At 42.5% G+C, this 21,919-nt stretch overlaps 1 protein-coding gene and 1 long non-coding RNA gene across 4 annotated transcripts in view; one reads left to right on the top strand and one right to left on the bottom strand.

Moving 5' to 3' along the window:
• The first annotated feature begins 982 nt into the window (after positions 1 to 982).
• Positions 983 to 8,520, top strand: LOC126998397 (uncharacterized). Its single transcript, XR_007752817.1, has 2 exons — positions 983 to 2,324; positions 2,359 to 8,520. It is a non-coding gene; the product is annotated as an uncharacterized LOC126998397 (long non-coding RNA).
• LOC126998378 (receptor-type tyrosine-protein phosphatase alpha-like) overlaps positions 8,148 to 21,919 on the bottom strand; it is a 226,597-nt gene continuing 212,825 nt past the window's right edge. For all 3 annotated transcript variants that reach the window (XM_050859999.1, XM_050859981.1, XM_050859991.1), the window contains 3 exons: positions 20,020 to 20,161; positions 14,965 to 15,079; positions 8,148 to 9,058 (listed from right to left, as the gene is read on the bottom strand). In XM_050859999.1, the coding sequence (XP_050715956.1) occupies positions 8,952 to 9,058; positions 14,965 to 15,079; positions 20,020 to 20,161 (364 nt within the window). In that variant the 3' untranslated portion in view covers positions 8,148 to 8,951. The remainder of the gene's footprint in view (positions 9,059 to 14,964; positions 15,080 to 20,019; positions 20,162 to 21,919) is intronic.

Consider the following 21,919-nt stretch of genomic DNA (forward strand, 5'->3'; position numbering starts at 1 on the left):
AGAATGAACAATGAGTCTATACTGCAACGCCCCATTTTCCGTTTTCACTGGAAGAGAGCACGCGACTGCTTGAGCGGTGACTGCTACAACCTCACCCCCCCCTTCCTTCCACCCCTGCTTCTCCCCATACAGTGCCTTCTCCCTTCACTTCTCCCTCCCTCTGCATCTCCCCCTTCCCCTCCACTCCTTCCGCCGCTTCTCCCCTCTCCTCACCCGCCATACTTCCCTTCCCTTCTGCCTCCGCTGACTCCGTCTCATTCATCACCCCCCCCCTCTCCCCTTTCCTCCACCTCTTCTCCCCCTTCCGTCTCTTCCTGCTCTTCCTCGCATTCTCTCTCCTTGTCCTCCATCACATCACCTCCCCCCTTCTCTGCTACCGCTACCTCCCCCGCCTCCTCCTCCTCCCCCGCCTCCCCCCTGTCCCCTCCTCCTCCCCCCCTCTTTCCCCTCCTCCCCCCCTGTCCCCTCCTCCTCCCTTGCCCCCCCCCACCGCCTCCTCCACCACCTCATCCACCTCCTCCTTCTCCTCTCCCCATTCCCCCTCGACGTATTCCCCATCCTCTCTCTCCTTCTCCCACTCATCGTCCTCCTCCTCCTCCTGCCCCTCCTCCTTCCCCTCTGACTCCGTCTGCGATGTAACACAGACATCGGAAGGAGTTTCTTTTCAAACCGAGTCATCCGTCACTGGAACAATCTTCCTTCAGAAGTAGTAAATGCGAATACTATCAACTCCTTCAAATATAGAATCGACCGTCACTTCGCTGCGTCGGGAGTAAACTGAATATTGAGTTGCTTTCATCTGCTCCTCAATATCGAGGTGCTTTCATCTACTCCTCAATGTCGAGGTGCTTTCATCTGCTCCCCAGGCCCCAGGCTGTCGAGCAGATTAAATCACCAAAGCGGGCAACCTCGTAATGAGCCAATAGGCTTTCTGTTGCCTGCGTTTCCATGTTTCCATGTTTCCATGTTTCTCCTCCTTCTTCCCCTCCTCCTCCTCCTTTCCCCTCTCCTCCTCCTTTCCCTCCTCCTCCTCCTTCTTCCCCCTCCTCCTCCTCCTCCTTCTTACCCTCCTTCCTCCTCCTCCTCCTCCCAGGGGGCTTCGTGGTGAAGTGGTTAGCACACTCGGCTCACAACCGAGAGAGCTCGGGTTCGATTCCCGGGCGGAGTGGAAAAATTTGGGCGGCTTTTCCGATACCCTACGCCCCTGTCCACCCAGCAGTGAATGGGTACCAGGTATTAATCGGGGGTTGTGTCCCGTCTCCTGGGATCTGTTCCCTTCTCCTATAATTCCTTCCCCTTCTGTTTCTCTCCGGCATATGACCACAGATGCTGCGCCGACTAAACGAAACTTTTTCAACTTTTTCCTCCTCCTCCTCCTCCCTCCTCCTCCTCCTCCACCCCGGTTGCCGCCCCTCCCACTCCTCCCGTAGCTGCTTCCCTTCCGTCTACTGACACAGTTTCTAAGAGGAAAGTCCTGGTGGTTGGGGACAGTCAAGTCAGGTTCATTGACAGGTACTTTTGTCCAAGGGATAAGAAAAATAGGCTTCGGGCTTGCTTTCCCGGGGCAGGCATACAGCACTTATCTGACAGGATGGAAGAAATTTTAACAGGGGAGGGGACACAACCTATCGTCTTCTGCAGTTTCGGTGGTAATGACATCGGTAGAGTGGGTAGCGAAGAGATATTTCGGCGCTTCAGGGAATCGTTCGCTAAAGTGAGAGACTTCGGAGGGGTGCCGGCCGTTTGTGGTGTTTTGCCGAGGAGGGGGGTAGGTGAGGGATGGCTTTCCAGAGCCTTAGCAGTAAACAGCAGGCTGGCGGCCCACTGTAAGCGAAATGGTTGGCTTTTCCTTGATAATTGGGACCTCTTCTACGATAAAGGCACCTTGTATGCCAAGGATGGTGTGCACCTGTCACTCCAGGGGGTGGAGGTTCTCGCAGACTCCCTCGAGCGATCACTTAGCACCCTACAGGATTTTTTAGAGTAGGCGAGGGGGGAGGGCCTGTCATCAGTGGCTATGCATCGCAGACTGGGACTAGGGGGCGCAGGAGTGATCGAAAGGATATAAGAAAGGATGGGCTAACGGCTTATTACACCAACAGTAGGAGTCTCTGGAACAAGATAGATCTACTAAGGGGGAAAGCATGTGTCGAAAAATTTGACATTATAACTATAACGGAAACATGGGTGGATACTGCAATCAAAAACTTTATGTCGGAGTATTTTTTTTTTTTTTTTTTTTTTTTTTTACATTGCTGCCTATTGCGCCGGTAGGCTTCTTCCCGGTGGATCCTGATGGTCGGTCCAAGGCTTCATTCCGGTGGGTCCTGATGGTCGGCCCAGCCCGTTCTGGCGCAGGCGAGTGTTTATAGTGGCGCCATCTTGCATTGGCTCATGCTGCCCTCCCAGAGCTCATTTTTGATCCTAGAATCTAGAGTCCGGGTTGATAGGTGGTCTTCTGGACAGCATGTGGGTAGTTTTAAGCCACTCGGCGGCGGCTGAAAAATCCCAGCTTGGTGGCACCGGGCGGGGATTGAACTCGCGTCCTCCTGAACACGAGGCCGTTACTTTGACGACTCAGCCACCGCCTCCCCCAATGATGATTATCAGATGTTTCACAGAGATAGAAAGGGAAGAAGGGGAGGGGAGACTTTATGTTAAAGACACAATTAAATGTTCCGCTAACAACTCTGTTCAAACAAATGGCGACTCAGAACCAGTTTGGGTGGACGTCCACAAAGGGAAAGACAAACTAATTTTATGGGTTCTTTACAGGCCACCCAACCGTAGCAGGCAGGACACTGATATATTACTGCAAAAGGTAGGCAGGGCTAGCAGGGGCAAAAATTTCTGCATAATGGGGGATTTTAACTGTGGGAATATAGACTGGGAAGGCGTGGTGGGTGATCTAGAATCTGAGGATTTTCTGAAAGTAATACAAGATAATTTTCTCAAGCAGACAGTAACTGAGCCCACCAGAGGTAACAACATTCTAGACTTGGTCTTAACTAACACCGAGAATATGATCAACGAGCTAGATGTTGGGAGAGAATTAGGTGGCAGTGATCACAGGGAAATTAGGTTTAAATTAGACTGGGCGGTGACCCATGAACTCAACCCTGTGTTGGTGCCTGACTTTAGAAGAGCTGATTATGAGGGGCTCAGAAGACACCTTGAGGAGGTAAATTGGGGAACCTTAGGGCTGGATGAGGGCCAGATTTCAGGACTGGAACCGGAAAGACAGAGGAACCATGTAGAAATGATCTACAATAATTTAGTTAGAGTAATTGCAGAGGGTCAGAGACAGCATATCCCTTACCAAGCACGTAGGAAGGAAAATAACGACCCCTAATGAATGACCCGCAGATTCAAGCATGAGACTGGCTTGAAGAGAGGAATTTATAGGAAAATAAAGAAAGGAAAAACCCACCTCAGGGGTAGGTATGTTGAGCTAGCCAGGTCGGTGAAGAAGAACACCCGCCTAGCAAAAAGAAATTATAAAATTAGGGTAGCCAACGAGGCCAAGAGCGATCCCAAGGACTTCTTCAAATTGCACAGAACGAAAGCAAGGGACAGAATTGGACCGTTGAAAACAAACACGGGTGAGCTCGTTGAGAATGGAGAAGATATGAGTCAAATGATGAATGACTATTTCCTCTCAGTTTTCACGCAGGAAAATCTAACAACCATTCCGGAGAGAGTTCAGGTATATGAGGGCGAAGAGAACGACAAGTTCAGGGATGTGATCATCACTAGGCAAGTAGTCCAGGATGAGATTAGTAGGTTGAAGAAAAACAAATCGCCGGGCCCAGACGAAGTATTCCCAAGGGTTCAGAAAGAGTGCAAGGAGGTCCTTAATGGGCCTCTTACCGATATCTTTAAGATGTCGGTAAATTCTGGGTATGTGCCCAATCAGTGGAAAGTAGCTAATGTGACGCCGATTTTCTTAAAGGGAAACAAGTTAGCCACCTCAAATTATCGCCCAATTAGCTTAACATCAGTTGTAGGAAAGACGTTGGAGTCAATTATAGCCGGGAGCATTCGGGACCATCTAGAAAAGCATAATTTAATTCATGATTCACAGCATGGGTTCACAAAAGGTAGGTCTTACCTTACTAACCTGTTGTCCTTCTACACTAAAGTAATCGAGGCGGTTGACCGAGATGAAAACTATGACATTATATCTAGATTTCAGTAAAGCGTTCGACAAAGTCCCTCATCACCGGCTATTACTAAAATTACAGGCTCACGGCGTAGATGGGAAAGTTTTGAGCTGGATCAGGGCGTGGCTGAGTGGTAAGAAGCAGAGAGTGTAAATCAATGGTAAAAAATCTGAATGGGGCAGTGTTACGAGTGGAGTCCCACAAGGATCGGTGCTGGGTCCTCTGCTTTTTATTATTTACATCAATAACTTGGACACAGGAATTAGTAGTGATGTCAGTAAGTTCGCAGACAATGCCAAGATCGGTAGAGTAATCCAATCAGACAGGGACGCTACCGATCTCCAGGATGAGTTTGACAGGCTATATGATTGGGCGGGGAAGTGGCAGATGGAATTCAATGTCGGGAAGTGTAGCATTTTGAGTGTAGGCAGGAATAACCCCTCACACAATTACTCCTTAAATGACACTCCTCTAAGCAGGTCTGGGCGTGAGAGAGACTTAGGAGTCCTAGTGAGCGTTGACCTTCGTCCTAGGGCTCAATACATTCAGGCTAAAAATCGGTCAAACAGAGTACTGGATTTCATCTGAAGGAGCGTAAGCAATAGGAGCGCTGAAGTCATCCTCAAACTTTACTTAGCACTAGTTAAACCTCATCTCGATTATGCAGTTCAGTTCTGGTCCCTCTACTATAGAATGGATATAAAGATGTCAGAATCTGTACTGAGGAGGATGAAAAAGATGATTCAGGGGGTGAGAAACTTGCCTTATGAAGGTAGACTGAAGCATCTAAATCTACACTCTCTAGAAAGGCGAAGGTTGCGAGGAGACCTGATCGAAGTCTATAAATGGATGAAGGGCTTTAATAAAGGGGATGTCAATAAGATTTTGGTAGTAAAAGAGCCAGGTAGGACACGTAGCAATGGTTTTAAGTTAAACAAATTCAGATTCAGCAAAGACATAGACAAGAATTGGCTCACCAACAGAGTGGTAGATGAATGGAACAGGCGTGGGAGCCATGTTTTCGGTGTCAATACCATAGATACATTCAAGAAGAGGTTAGATAAAACCATGGATTTTTTTTTTACAACAAATTAGGCAGGTCAAGAGCACAGAAAAAAACAATAATAAAAAAAAGCCCGCTAATTGCTGCTCCCATAAAAGAATCAGCAGAGGTGGCCAAAAGCAAGGTCAAATTCGGGAGGAGAGGTGTCCTGATACCCTCCTCTTGAAAGAGTTCAAGTCGTAGGCAGGAGGAAATACAGATGAAGGAAGATTGTTCCAGTGTTTACCAGCGTGAGGGCTGAAAGAGTGAAGATGCTGGCTAACTCTTGCATAAGGAGTTTGGACATTATAGGGATGAGCATGAGTAGAAAGTCGTGTGCAGCGGGGCCGCGGGAGGGGGGGAGGCATGCAGTTAGCAAGTTCAGAAGAGCAGTCAGCGTGGAAATATAGATAGAAGATAAGAGGATAAGAGGCAACATCGCGGCGGAATTTAAGAGGTAGAAGACTATCAGTAGGAGGAGGAGAGCCGATGAGACGAAGAGCCTTAGCCTCCACTCTGTCCAGAAGAGCTGTGTGGGTGGAGCCCCCCCACATGTGAAATGCATACTCCATACGAGGGCGGGCAAGGCCACTGTATATGGATAGCAACTGCGCGGGGGAGAAGAACTGGCGGAAACGATACAGAACGCCCAACCTCGAGGAAGCTGATTTAGCGAGAGAGGAGATATGAAGTTTCCAGTTGAGATTTTGAGTTAAGGATAGACCGAGGATGTTTAGTGTTGAAGAAGGTGACAGCTGAGTGTTGTCGAAGAATAGGGGATAGGTGTTTGGAAGATTGTGTCGAGTTGATAGGTGGAGAAATTGAGTTTTTGAGGCATTGAAGGACACAAGGTTCCTCCTGCCCCAATCGGAAATGATAGCAAGGTTTGAGGTTAAGCGTTCTGCAACCTCCAGTCTGGAGTCGTGTACTTCCTGTTGTGATGGTCTTCTATTGAAAGAAGTTGAATAATGCAGAGTGGAGTCGTCGGCGAACGAGTGGACAGGACAGTTTGTTATGGAAAGATCATTGATGAATAACAGGAAGAGAGTGGGTGAGAGGACAGAACCCTGTGGAACGCCACTGTTGATAGGTTTAGGGGAAGAGCAGTGACCGTCTACCACCGCAGAGATAGAACGGCCGGAAAGGAAACTGGAGATAAAGGAACAGAGAGAGGAATAGAATCCGAAAGAGGGCAGTTTAGAAAGCAAAGACTGGTGCCAGACTCTATCGAAGGCTTTCGATATGTCTAGCGCAACAGAGAAAATTTAACCGAAACTGCTAAGAGAGGATGACCAAGAGTCAGTTAAGAGAGCAAGAAGATCGCCACTAGAACGCCCCTTGCGGAATCCATACTGGCGATCAGATAGAAGATTAGAAGTGGAAAGCTGCTTTTGAATCTTCTGGTTAAGGATTGATTCAAAAGCTTTAGATAGACATGAAAGTAAAGCTATTGGGCGGTAGTTTGAGGGATTGGAGCGGTCACCCTTCTTAGGCATAGGCTGTACAAAGGCATACTTCCAGCAGGAAGGAAAGATAGATGTTGATAGGCAGAGACGAAAGAGTTTGACCAGGCAGGGTTTCAGCACAGAAGCACAGTTTTTAAGGACAATAGGAGGCACTCCATCAGGTCCATAAGCCTTCTGAGAGGTGAGGCCAATGATGGCATAGAAATCATCATTAGGAAGAATCTTAATAACAGACATAAAGGAGTCAGAGGGGGGATGAGTAGGAGGAATATGCCCAGAATCGTCCAAGGTGGAGTTCTTACAGAAAGTTTGAGCGAAGAGTTCAGCCTTAGAGACAGATGAGACGGCAGTGCTGCCGTCAGGGTTAAGGAGAGGAGGGAAAGAGGAAGAAGTGAAATTGGAGGAGATATTTTTGGCTAGATGCCAGAAGTCACGGGAAGAATTAGAAGAAACAAGGTGTTGACATTTTCTATTTATAAAAAAAGTTTTGGTAAGTCGGAGAATAGATTTGGCACGATTCCGGACTGAAATATATAGATCAAAGTTAGTGGGAGTTCGAAGGCTCTGGAACCTTTTGTGAGCTGCCTCTCTATCTTTAATAGCACGAGAACAAGCATGATTAAACCAAGGCTTTTTAGTATGAGGAGTAGAGAAAGTACGTGGGATGTATGCCTCAATTCCAGAGACAATCACCTCTGTGATCCGCAGAGCACACACAGAGGGGTCTCATTCCACGGGAAATCGGAAAAGTACATCCTCAGGTCGTCCCACCGAGCTGAAGCAAAATGCCAGAAGCATCGCCTCCTCGGCGGGTCCAGAGGATGCACAGGAGCGATATGACAGGATACAGAAATAAGGTTATGATCGGAGGAGCCCAACGGAGAGAACAGTTTGACAGAGTAAGCAGAAGGATTAGAGGTAAGGAAGAGGTCTAGAATGTTGGGCCTGTCTCCAAGACGGTCGGGAATACGAGTAGGGTGCTGAACGAACTGCTCTAGGTGAGGTAAGGTGGGGTTGAGTGTACAGGAGCTGCCTTGTATAGGCCAACCGGCCTCTTGCAGACTCCTTACGTTCTTATGTTCTTATGTAACCAGGAACCAGCAATACTCATCCTTCTGGACTTTGCAAAGTTCAGAACTGGAGTGTTACGTGTCTGTTGGCAGAGCCATGGGGACAAACATATAACTCGTAGTCATCTCTCCCTGTTCGAGTAACTGCGTTGAAGTTACCCAAGACAAAGAGGCTTAAGCGCTTCTTCAAAGCTGCATATTCACTAACATCATACAATACCAGGTAAATTTACCCTTTCAGAATGGACAATTCTCTTATATGACACTACAAGCTAAATGAATATCTTGTTTAGTTACCAGAAATTTACAATTTTGCATTAAATGACCTAAGTTATGCTTCCCTCCTGGAATACTTCAAGAACAATCCAGAAACATAAAACAGTATGTAGGATAAAGAAATCCTCAATGTTTTGGCAAGTTTTTATGAAAAATAAATCCCTGACATTTCTAATTGTAAATCAAATTTAATTACTATTCCTTTTAGTTTGAAAGTCATTATCGTACATTATACATGACCATTATTAATTAAAATCATCTTAAAATCATATACTTAAGGTCCAATTAATTAATTACGTTGCTAAGAAGAAACTTCGCCTTCGTTTAAAATTTTACATATTTTTTTTGTTTTTCTTTTTGTATTTATATCCATACCTGTAGACGATCCTTACAAATTGATTTTTTTTTTTTTTACCAATGTTTACTTACTTGTAAAATGTTCTCAGAGTTGTGCTTTATACAGATTGGAGTAAAAGGATACATCATGGCATGCATAAAAAAAGCTTTGCAGTTTTGACTCCAATCTCTTTTTCTATTTAGAATATTTTTGAAAAAAATCGTGCGGATGTCTATCAATATATTTTATGATTAGCTTAGGAAAATTGAACTATATATTGCCAAAGAAACTACAGCTACTGGCGGCCTGCTGCCTGGTGAGCTTTTGCCCCGTGCTCTGTAATAACTACTGCCAAGATCGCCAGAAGCGCATGGTACTGCCCCTCGCTCTGCCCCAAATCAGCTCCTGGCAACACGGCACGGAGGAGCGCCCGGCTCACGAGGCCTGGTGTGGACGCGGCTTATTATAACTCGCATCAAAACAGGAGACACCTGAAACCAATACCAGTAATAAACAAGCCACCAGTGTGAGGTTAGCAGACCCCAGCACAACACACAGTGACCGAGGCAGGAACACACTCAGTCATGGGTCGTTTTATCAGCAGTGCATCGTCTCAACACCACCAGCTGGGACGGACAAAGCCTCGGAACCATCATCAAGCTCTTCCTCGGTGAAGGTTGGGTTGTCGAAGGAAAGGATGTAGTCTGTGGGAGAAAAGGCAACAGGAAGCCCACGCTATAATCACTGCCCGCCAAATAGTTCATGCAACCCCTCCCACTTCTTCACGCTCTAGTGGTGGTCACTAACATTAATATTGTTGATTTAAAAAATCACCCAGTCAGCACTGACTCCAAGAAGGAGGCGGGGCTTCTGAGACGAGTCGGCTAGCGGCGATTATGGGTAAACTATGGATAAATATAGTACACCTTAGAACGAAAATTACACACAGATGAACTAGTCTATCCTAACTTAGCTCAAACTCAAGCTTCAGTTCTCCAGTAACTATTCTTCATCACTGATGAGGTAGGCAGATAAGACATCTGCCGAAATGGGCATAAGCAACTCCCGGTGAAATCTATACGAGGCAAAGAAGTGCTGCATGCTTATCAAAGACCCTCCCGTGTCACCATTTTCCATTTCCCTATTGTCTGATTTACGCCAGACACACATAGCTCCTCTGTCGTGGTGGCCAAGACATATAACTCTTTAGGTCATGGTGGTGACAGCGCTTGAAGCAGGGTCGGCGGCACTACCTACTCAATTGGTCTGAATGCCTCAGCAGAGGTCGGTGTCCGTCGACCTAGTAGACCAAGAGCTCCCCCTCAATCACCGGAAAAGGAGGCCTATCGATGAAGTCATTTGGAACCGCCCTTCTAGCATCTTGGGTAATGTTAATGCCTCCCCACGTGTTGGCTGTGTGTGGCGTCACGTATACTCCCCGCGCTCTCTCATCTGGGAGCTGAGTTCACTGCGGGGCAGGGTGTAAATCCAATCGGTTAGCAACACGCTACTTTAATGGGAAGGTTGGGGTAAGACGGGTGGTTAAATGTGGCCCCATTGGATCAGTCGGCTGGTCACATATTGATTGGGGTAAGCGGTCACTGTTTAGAGTGTAGCGCCTGCCGCTATACACCAGGCAGTGGCCGCATATACTCCCCCACTAGCCCTGGGGCTGTTAGGTGCGGTTTTGCCCTAACACTCGGCCTCCATTCGTTGAACTCCGTGGTGAAGGGTTGGTGAAGTGAATTTGATAGCTAAAGTTTCATGAGTAAAACTACTTCCCTCTCCTGGACTGCCTCTCTTCCCCATGTCCGCGCGTCCCTGGATACTCCTCACCGACTCTCTTTGTGTATATATATATATATATATATATATATATATATATATATATATATATATATATTTTTTTTTTTTTTTTTTTTTTTACGTGCCAGCCTATAGCGCCGGCAGGCTTTCTTGAGAGGCCTAGATGGCGGTCGGCCCCACCCCGTAATGGCGCAGGCATGTGTTTTATAGTGGCGCCATATTTTCTTGGCTCATGCTGCCCCGCGGAGCTCGTTCTTTATTCACCTCGACGGTTTCCACTAGAGTCCGGGTTGATGGGTGGTCTTCAGTCTTCAGGACAGCATGTGGGTAGTCTTAAGCCACTCGGCGGTGACTGAAAATTCCCAGGTAGTACCGGCGGCTTCGAACCCGCGTCGTCCATCACGCGGTATCATGTTTTTGTACATCTAGAGAAGGCATTTGACAGAGTACCAAGGGGAATTATAAGATGGACATTGATAAGGCAAAGAGTACCAGAAAGATTGGTTGAATTGGTGATGGGACTATATGAAAGTACAAAATCGAGAATGAAAACAGTGGTGGGAACATCAAATGAGTTCGAAATTGGAGTGGGGGTTCACTATGGATCTGCCCTTAGCCCGCTCCTGTTTATAACAGTAATGGAGGAGGCAACAAAGAAAGGAAGAGGAGAGGCACCATGGGAGCTGCTGTATGCAGATGACTTAGTAGTAAATGCAGAGAAAGCAGAAGTTTTTTTTTTTTTTTACAGCAATGGAGACAGTTTAAGGGCAAAAAAGGAGGAAACAATAATGAAAAAAAGCCCGCTAATGACTGCTCCTAAAAAGAGTCCAGAGGGGTGGCCGAAAGATTGGCCAATTTCGGAAGGAGAGGTGTCCTGATACCCTCCTCTTGAAAGAGTTCAAGTCGTAGGCAGGAGGAAATACAGAAGAAGGAAGATTGTTCCAAAGTTTACCAGCGTGAGGGATGAAAGAGTGAAAATGCTAGTTCACTCGTGCGTAAGGGATTTGGACAGTAAAGGGATGACCTTGAGTAGAAAGTCGTGTGCGGCGAGGCCGCGGGAAGGGGGAAGGCATGCAGTTAGCAAGTTTAAAAAAGCAGTCAGCATGAAAATATCGATAGAAGATAGAAAGAGAGGCAACATGGCGGCGGAAGACTATCAGTAAGAGGAGGAGAGCTGATGAGACGAAGAGCCTTAGACTCCACTCTGTTCAAGAGAGCTGTGTGAGTGGAGCCCCCCCACACGTGAGATGCATACCCCCTACGAGGGCGGACAAGGTCCTTATATATGGAAAGCATTTGTGCGGGGGAGAAGAACTGGCGGAGACGGTACAGAACGCCCAACCTCGAGGAAGCTGATCTAGTTAGAGAGGAGATGTAAAGTTTCCAGTTGAGATTTTGAGCTTAGGATAGACCGAGGATATTTAGTGTTGAAGAAGGGGACAGCTGAGTGTTGACGAAGAATAAGGTATAGGTGTTTGTAAGATTGTGTCGAGTTGATACTGTATATATATATATATATATATATATCTATATATATATATATCTATATATATATATATATCTATAGATATAGATATATATATATATATAGAGAGAGAGATAGATAGATAGAGAGAGAGAGATAGATATATAGAGAGAGAGATAGATATATAGATAGATAGATAGATTTTACCATTGATTTACTCTCTGCTTCCTACCACACACGCCCTGATCCAGTTCAGAACTTTCCCATCTACGCCGTGAGCCTGTAATTTTAGTAACAGCCGGTGATGAGGGACTTTGTCGAACACTTACTGAAATCTAGATATAATATGTCATAGTTTTCATCTCGGTCAACCGTCTCGATTACTTTAGTGTAGGACAACAGGTTAGTAAGGCACTAACTAACTATCTAACTAACTAACTAACTCTATATATATATATATATATATATATATATATATATATATATATATATATATATATATATATATATATATATATATATATATATATATATATATATATATATATATATATATATATATATATATATATATATATATATATATATATATATATATATATATATATATATATATATATATATATATATATATATATATATATATATATATATATATATATATATATATATATATATATATATATATATATGTGTGTGTGTGTGTGTGTGTGTGTGTGTGTTTTACATGTACGCCTGTAGCGCCGGTGTCGTGTTTTTCCGCGTCCTCCTATTTCTGGTAGTCCGTTTTGTTTACAAACCAAAAGGCGGATTGCTATTAACACGGATCCGTGTACGCAGCTGGTTGGGTAATCACTGCATGAAGGCTATTTTCTGGTCCTTCACTTCACCTAATACAAAACAGAGCGCTGTACTGGATTCAATTATGTTTTCCTATGAAAGAATAAAGCAATATGCCATCCCGTGCTTGAAAATACTGGGGGGACAGCCATGTACACCTGACCAGCTGCGTACACGGATCCATACGTGTTAACAGCAATCCGCCTTTTGGTTTGTAATCAAAACGGACGGCCAAGAATAGGAGGACGCGGAGATACACGACACCGGTAGGCTCTCTTGAGGGGCCTGGATGGAAGTCGGCCCCAGCCGATATATATATATATATATATATATATATATACATATATATATATATATATATATATATATATATATATATATATATATATATATATATATATATATATATATATATATATATATATATATATATATATATATATATATATATATATATATATATATATATATATATATATATATATATATATATATATATATATATATATATATATATATATATATATATATATATATATATATATATATATATATATATATATATATATATATATATATATATATATATATATATATATATATATAGTTAGTTAGTTAGTTAGTTAGTTAGTTAGTTAGTTAGTGCCTGACTAACCTGTTGTCCTTCTACACTAAAGTAATCGAGACGGTTGACCGAGATGAAAACTATGACATATTATATCTAGATTTCAGTAAAGTGTTCGACAAAGTCCCTCATCACCGGCTGTTACTAAAATTACAGGCTCACGGCGTAGATGGGAAAGTTCTGAACTGGATCAGGGCGTGTGTGGTAGGAAGCAGAGAGTGCAAATCAATGGTAAAAAATCTGAATGGAACAGTGTTAGGAGTGGATTCCCTCAGGGGTCAGTGCTGGGTCCGCTGCTTTTTATTATTTACATCAATGACTTGGACACAGGAATTAGTAGTGATGTTAGTAAATTCGCAGATGATAAAAAGATCGGTAGAGTAATCCAATCAGACAGGGACGCTAACGTTCTCCAGGATGACCTTGACAGACTATATGATTGGGGAAGGAAGTGACAGATGGAATTTAATATCGGGAAGTGTAGCATTCTGAGTGTAGGTAGGAATAACCCATCACACATTTACCCCTTAAATGACACTCCTCTAAGCAGGTCTGGGCGCGAGAGAGACTTAAGAGTCTTAGTCAGCGCTGACCTCCGTTCAAGGGCTCATTGCATTCAGGCTAAAAATTGGGCGAACAGAGTACTGGGTTTCATCTCAATGAGCGTAAGCAATAGGAGCGCTGAAGTCATCCTAAAACTTTACTTAGCACTAGTTAGACCTCATCTCGATTATGCAGTTCACTTCTGATCCCCCTATTATATAATGGATATCAAGATGATACAATCTGTACAGAGGAGGATGACAAGGATGATTTGGGGTGAGAAACTTGCCTTATGAAGGTAGACTGAAGCATTTAAATCTACACTCTCTAGAAAGGCGAAGGTTGCGATTTGACCTGATCGAAGTCTATGAATGGATGAAGGGCTTTAATAAAGGGGATGTCAATAAGATTTTGGTAGTAAAAGAGCCAGGTAGGACACGTAGCAATGGTTTAAAGTTAAACAAATTCAGATTCAGCAAAGACATAGACAAGAATTGGCTCACCAACAAGTGGTAGATGAATGGAACAGGCTTGACAGCCATGTTGTGGGTGCAAATACCATAGATATATTCAAAAAAAGGTTAGATAAAGTCATGGATAATGAGGTAAGGTGAGGTTGAGAGTACAGGAGCTGCCTTGTATAGGCCAACCGGCCCCTTGCGGACTCCTTACGTTCTTATGTTCTTATATATGTATATATATGCTACCACTGGATTTTTCGGTCACCGCCGGCAAGCGAAAACCCATGACCACTCCAAAACCAGACAGCCCATCAACCCGGACTCTAAGGGATCCAAACGAAGAAAGTACAGGCAGCATGAGCCAATGCAAGCCCTCCGCCCTGAAAAGCTACTCCACTCGCCCCCAGCCCCAGCTGGCTAGATCATCAGGCCCCACCTGGAAAAAAAAATACATTATCAGGCCCCCACCAATAAGATGCCTACGGGCGCAATATATATATAACGTAAAAAATATATATATAAAAAATATATATATATATATATATATATATATATATATATATAATATATATATATATATATAGAGAGAGAGAGAGAGAGAGAGAGAGAGAGAGAGAGACACACACACACACACACCCATATATATATATATATATATATATATATATATATATATATATATATATATATATATATATATATATATATATATATATATGTATATATATATATATATATATATATATATATATATATATATATATATATATATATATATATATATATTAAGAGAGAGAGAGAGAGAGAGAGAGAGAGAGAGAGAGAGAGAGAGAGAGAGAGAGGGTAACATATAACTTTATTCGTTCTAACCTTGGCAATCTTCTGCCACTTGCACTCCTGACGGGTCGAGACTTGCCTTTCTTCTCCATGTTGTGGAATGTTCCAGGTAGACGGCAATACACTTATACAAGTACAGGTACTGCTCCTGGAAATGGAAGATATCAATTTTATTTTGTTCTTCTGGTAAAACAGACACCAACAGCTAAATATATATATATATATATATATATATATATATATATATATATATATATATATATATATATATATATATATATATATATATATATATATATATATATATATATATATATATATATATATATATATATATATATATATATATATATATATATATATATATATATATATATATATATATATATATATATATATATATACACACTTGGGTAAAAGGTCATTGAGGATACGTGCTTTATTTAATTAAAGTCAACAGTAGATTTTGCGTTGTTCTCTTTATAAGTTGTTGTTTTTCTATTTCATGCACTATGGCGCGGTCTTCTGGTTGAAGATATCGTAGATTCATTTCTGTAGACGTCTTTCGGCCTATGTGGCCATCTTCAGGAGATGTTCTTTTACTAGTTGTCGGAGAAAGAATGACTTACTAACTAACTAAAATGATTGATAGAATAGCGTGCATGGTGAAATAAGGAGGGTTTAGAACAAGAAAAGTTCTGGAACTTCTGCGAAGTAGAGTAGGAGGTAGAGTGTTGGCGGGCTAACCGCCTTGCTACTAATTTATGTGTTTAGTTTGAATTGTTGATATTAAGCTGAAGCTTGGTGTTAGTTTATCTATGTTGACTGTATTCTTGCCTGTTATTTCTTGTGTGTTATGGGTGGTATATCTCCTTTCAGGTGGACCTCTTTCTATGGTGGGTTTTGTTTTCCTGAACCATGAGTGGTTTTTGTCTTCTTCGTAGTTTTCTAGTAGTGTTGTAATTTGAGGGCTTTGTAGTATTGTCATTTTGTTGAAGGTTCTGCTTGTTTAAATATCTGATAGTTTATTGGATCTATGTTTGCCTCCTCGTGCATTGTTTTTGTGGTTTTATTATATGGGAATCTTATGTTGTATGCAAAACACAGTGCAGCATTTTGAAGTTTCATTTTACTTGTGTAACTTATTGTTACTAGGGGTATTGGTGGATAGAGCAATAATGGAAGTATTAGTGTTTTGACTAGGTGTAGCTTAATGTAGGTTGGTACGTTTTTAAATCTGTATGATTCGGATAAAGCTCCCGTAGTCTTGATTTTGATCTCTTTTATGTGTGGTTCGATGCCCCTGCGATTAAATGTCAGACCCAGCACTTTGCCCTTTTCGCCATACTCTATTTGTGTTCCATCTATTATTATGTTATTTTCTTTTTGACAGCCAGCGGTATTATTTTAAATTTGTTCTTATTGGTTTTACTTTTCCATTTTTTCTCGTAATTTTTTATTTTTCCAATTTCGGTTTGGGTTCTTTGTGCCATGAGTGCTCTTGATTTCCCTGCGTAGCAGATGATTTGAGTGATGTCGGCGGCGTGCTGGATTGTGGTGCAGTCGACGGCTGGTACGGGGAGATCGTTTGTGTATAATGTATAATTATAATGTTGGAGAGAGGGCACTTCCTTGTGGTACTCCTGTTGTCATTGGAAATGATGGACCCGTGTAGTTTTCCACTTTTATCTTTGCCTTTCTGTTTATTATGCAGATGTTTAGTAATATGTTTGTTATATTAGGTAGATCAAGGTGTGCTATTTTGAATTGTAGGCCATCCAGCCAAACTTTAGCAAAGGCTTTGCTGACGTCTTTGAGTACGACGTAGCACTGGTTATTTTGTGCTGTGTGATGTGCTGCTGTTTCGTATATTGCTGTTATTGCTGTGTCGGTTCCTCTCTTGCTCCTGTATCCGCGCTGTATGTCTTTTAATATGTGTTTTGCTTCTTATGTCTTCCTAGGTCTGTTGTTGATTATTTTCTCCAGAATTTTCCCGGTCACCTCCAGCAGTGAGATGAGCTGTAGTTGGTGGGGGAGGTGCTATTTATGTTTTCTTTAATTTAAGAATTTAATTATTTTAACTTTTGAATTTGTCGGGGAAGTATCCCATTGATAGTGAATGATCACAGAGTTATATATTAGAGGGTTCAACTCCAATCTCTCGCCACGGTGAGAGGTGAAGCCACTGCTCCTGCCCGTAACTCTGTGATCGGCCGCCATAGGGTGACGGATTGGCGACCTTTCCATGACTCCACATGTTTACACTTAACCACTATTAGCTAGCCAACATTATGATATTTTGGAAAACTGAGCCGATCATCGTGTTGATGAGACATTGCTGCATATCATGATCACAAATTTATTGCACGTAGGTAAACACCTACAATAAAATAATGAGAAAAAATTATGGTTGTGTATAAACATTTTTGTTCACCTTTTTTGATCCAACTCCTTGTCATTCATGCACTTTTTATTGCATTAAATCTTCGTTTACAGTTTCAAATTCAGCACATTCTTCCGATTCAGGTGGTATATGACATGTACCAATGTAACAATAATCAGGGGATTTTTTTTTTTTTAGCAAGGAGACGGCTCAAAAGGGCAAAAAAAAAAACATTAATAAAAAAAAAAAAGGCTACTGCTGCCAAAAAGAATCCAAAAAAAAAGGTGAAAGAGAAAGAGTCAGTTGAGGAGAGAGGTCCTGATATACCTATAAAAAATGGACAAGAATATAACAAGTCTATCTGACAGAGGATCGCCGAGGCGCTGCTAACTTGATAATAGCAGCAGTAGACATAACTATGTGATATTAAATTTCTCTGTCTCGCCATCCGTCACCCTAAGATGGCCGCCAGTTGCTTCAAAATCCAGGCTCTGGGCCCTCTATGTATATAACTCTGTGGTGAATGAATGAAGATGCTTTGTAGTGTTATTAGTGCTTTCTCAGGGAGATGGCTTAGGATTGTCTTATTTATTATAGTTTCTCCTGGCGTGTTGTTTATGAAGGCTTTGATGGTCCTTTTGATTTCGTGTAGTGTTATGAGTGCGTCTGTATGTTCGCTTGCCCGCAGCCTGACCGTGTCGGAGAGGTGGTGTGGTCTGCGTATGGGTTCGCTGGCGCTGAGGTACTCTATGACTGCTTTTTCGTTATTCGTGTCGTAATTTGCGTTTTCTTCCGGTGTAATTTTGAAGACTTCTTGCCATACCTCCCTAAATGCCTCCTCTTTCCTTCTTGGGTTGTTATTATTTTGTTGTTGACGATAAGGTGTTAGTTTGGTGTGTTTTTTGCTGACTTAAATATCCTGACTTGGTTCCAAAAGTTCATCGGTTGGTTGTAACTCGTGGTCAGTTTCGTCAGAGATTCCGTAAAGTTATGATCCCTTATTGTTTCTGTTTCTTGTTTGATTGCTAACGTTAGTGCTTGGTACTGGTGATAATGCTGTAAGGTCCATCCGTGTGTTTGTGCATGCAGTTGTAATGTCTTGAAGTGGTGTTGTAGGTTTCTTAGCTGAGGGATGCTGAGTGACCTTTGCGTTACTGTTGTTGATTTTCTTGGAATGTTGTTTTCTATCCCTTCTTCTACTATACTGTACCATTGACTTAGTCTGTTGTCTAATGTTGGTTTGTCCATGTGCTCAGTTGTTGTTATATTTCCCATTTTTTCATTTATTTATCTTTTTAGTTTATCCCAGTCGGCCCTTCTGTAGACCGGTCTTGGTGGCATGGACTCTCTCACTGCCTCTGTTGTCAGTGTGATCACGACTGGCAGGTGGTCAGAGGTGGTGAGTGGTCCAGCATTAGTAATGATGTGAGTTGCTTTGTTGTTAGAGAGGATTGTCAGGTGTGGAGCAGGTGTTTCGGAAGAAATATGTTAGGAAATTTGGCCCCAGGTACGTGCCTTTGCCGGTCTGAATGAATGTTGCAAGTCCTTTGCCGACAGTGTTGTTCCTGTGGGTACTGAGGAGCGTATGCTTAGCATTTGAGTCGCCAATTATATATGTAGGATGGTCATTGTAGAGTAGTTTGTGGGAACCCCGGAACGGTAGGTAAGGTCTTTTTGGTGGCAAGTAGGTGGTGGCAATTGAGATTCTTCCTATGGTAGTCTTTAGTTTTAGTTATATGATGTCAGTGATGAAGTCATCTGTGACGGAGTGTCTGATGTTAGTTTTGACAAGAATTGCGGATCAAGTCAAAAAAAAAAAAAAAAATATATATATATATATATATATATATATATATATATATATATATATATATATATATATATATATATATATATATATATATATATATATATATATAGATATATATATATATATATATATATATATATATATATATATATATATATATATATATATATATATATATATATATTTCTTTTTTTTCCAGCATAGGAGACAGCACAAGGGCACAAAAAATGTAAACAATAAAAAAACAACCGCTACTCGCTGCTCCTGTAAAGAATCCGAAGAGGTGTCTTGATAGCTTCCTCTCGAATGAGTTCAAATCGTAGGCAGGAGGAAATACAGATGAAAGAAGATCGTTCCAGAGATTACCAGCGTGAGGGTTGAAAGAGTCAAGATGCTGGTTAACTCGTGCGTAAGGGATTTGGACAGTAAAGGGATTAGCTTGAGTAGAAAGTCGTGTGCGGCGGGGCCGCATGAGGGGGGGAGGCATGCAGTTAGCAAGTTCAGAAGAGCAGTCAGCGTGAAAATATCGATAGAAGATAGAAAGGGAGGCAAAATGGCGGCGGAATTTGAGAGGTAGAAGAATATCAACTTTTATAGCTTTCGCCTCCGTGGTCGTCTGCCTAAGCATGCTGAGGATGTTCTCGAGGAACGGAGATATGGCGTCTGAGTGGCAGAAAAACCTCCCCAAGGATGTGCCCCGAGCATTTGTTTATTTTTATATGCTGCTTCTTAATCACGAACCAAACTATAAACCATATATTACATAGAAAGTTTATCATTACATTATATAGATAGTTTGTCATTTCATGAAATTTACTGTACGTAGACTGCAGGTACTCAACTCTATGTAAAACAAATGGTACAATAACTTTATTAAATACCCGTGTGCACGTACCGGGGTCTGCACCATTTGCGGTCGACACTCCCTCATCACCAACACCGTCTGCTGCACGTTGATGCTCTGTGGCTGCCGTGTGTCCACAATGTCCATCAGGTTCCAAAGTCCTATAAAGGTGCCAGTGCGCCCGACACCGGCACTGAGGAAGGAAGAACGATAATATTACACCAAACTTTATTAAAAGTGCACAGTATACTTTTGTCAAAGTCGATATCATGTCGATATCGCTTCCCGACTCAGATGTAATGATATGCTCCTGTGGAAGATTTTTCAAAGTTTTTAGGAAAGGAGAATCCTTGTAAGGTTGGCCACTTGACCTTGGCGCTGATCTTTTAATTGGGCAATATACAGTAATTGTTAAAAAGCACTTATAGTCAAACTTGTAAAAATAATATTACCTTGTGTTTTAACTTGTTAACTTGTTGCTGCAGTTATCCGATAGAAAACACAACGATCAATGTTCTTGTCAGTTAACTTACATTTACGTACATTCGTATGTTCTAGGTAATCTTATTTAACAGTTTACTATGACGTCAAACTATGGAATTCTTAACCTTTTTTTTGGGGGGGTGGGGGGGGGGATGGCTTAATTAAGACAATCATGTACCACCAATTCAATATAAAGCTGCTGCTAATGCTATTGCTACTGTCACTATACTGCTGCTACTACTCCAACTAATTTTATTACTTCTACTACTACTACTACTACTACTACTACTACTACTACTACTACTACTACTACTACTACTATAACTACTACTACTACTACTACTACTACTACTACTACTACTACTACTACTACTACTACTACTACTACTACTACTACTATAACTACTACTACTACTACTACTACTACTACTACTACTACTACTACTACTACTACTACTACTACTACTACTACTACTACTACTACTACTACTACTACTACTACATAAATGATACCTCCACCCATGTTTATTTTCCCGACACATAATCATGGAGGGCTCCATAGCTTGGAGGTCATTAGCCCCAACTCTGTTCGCTAATGACTGGCATCCAACCATATCACTAATACTACCTGACACTAAATCACCTATTATCTATTACGTCTAGATCCCCCTTTCCTTCCCTACTCAAGTCACTCCCGACCCACCCTAATGTCACTCTCCACCACTGTGGCTTCATAGTCCATATTGGAGATGTTGGTGGCTTTTGGGCCAGAGTGTCTGGTGCCCCTGAGACATAGGATGGCCGACCTGAGCAGGGAGAACGAGAGGCGACACCTCATCCAGGCGACAACGTGGCTCCTTGGCTGTTGCTTCTTTTCTGAGATTAGTTCCGCGAGGCGTGCGTAGAAGCATTGGGCCCTGGGACCCATCCCGCCGGATGTGGTGAAGACGAGGGGGGTGAAGCTGCCCTGATCCACATGTTGGATTCTTTCACCGTATGCCCTTGTCTTCTCCTGCTCGTTCCTGTGGTGGGCGGCTTGCAGGGGCATCTCACGGTGACAGGCAGCCATCGGGTCGAATATGCGGATGTCCATGAACGCCCGCTGTCCGCGCACCCAGAATCCGCGGGCACTTACATCAACCCGTGCCTCCTGTGAGGTATTGGCTGTCCTGTACCGAAGGTGTTCGCCGTCCAGGGGAAGCAGTGCCGGCTCGGTAGTGACGTCTTGGCATACCTCCCAAGCATGCTGGCTGTCAGATCCCTCACTTCATCGTGTCGAATACAGACGAAGCCTCCTTTTTACATGTCATGGTGTGGGTGACATCATTTGGTGATCCACATGCACAGAGATCAGGCAGTCCTCAATCGGCCAGCCATATCTCAGAGCAATGGCGTCGACAAAGTCTTGTTTGTTGAGGCTGAAGCCCTTTGCTCTGATTGGTAATGACGTTAGCCAGCTAGAGGCGCC

This window comes from Eriocheir sinensis, chromosome 2 (assembly GCF_024679095.1).
Source record: "Eriocheir sinensis breed Jianghai 21 chromosome 2, ASM2467909v1, whole genome shotgun sequence".
In the NCBI taxonomy this organism is placed as follows: domain Eukaryota; kingdom Metazoa; phylum Arthropoda; class Malacostraca; order Decapoda; family Varunidae; genus Eriocheir; species Eriocheir sinensis.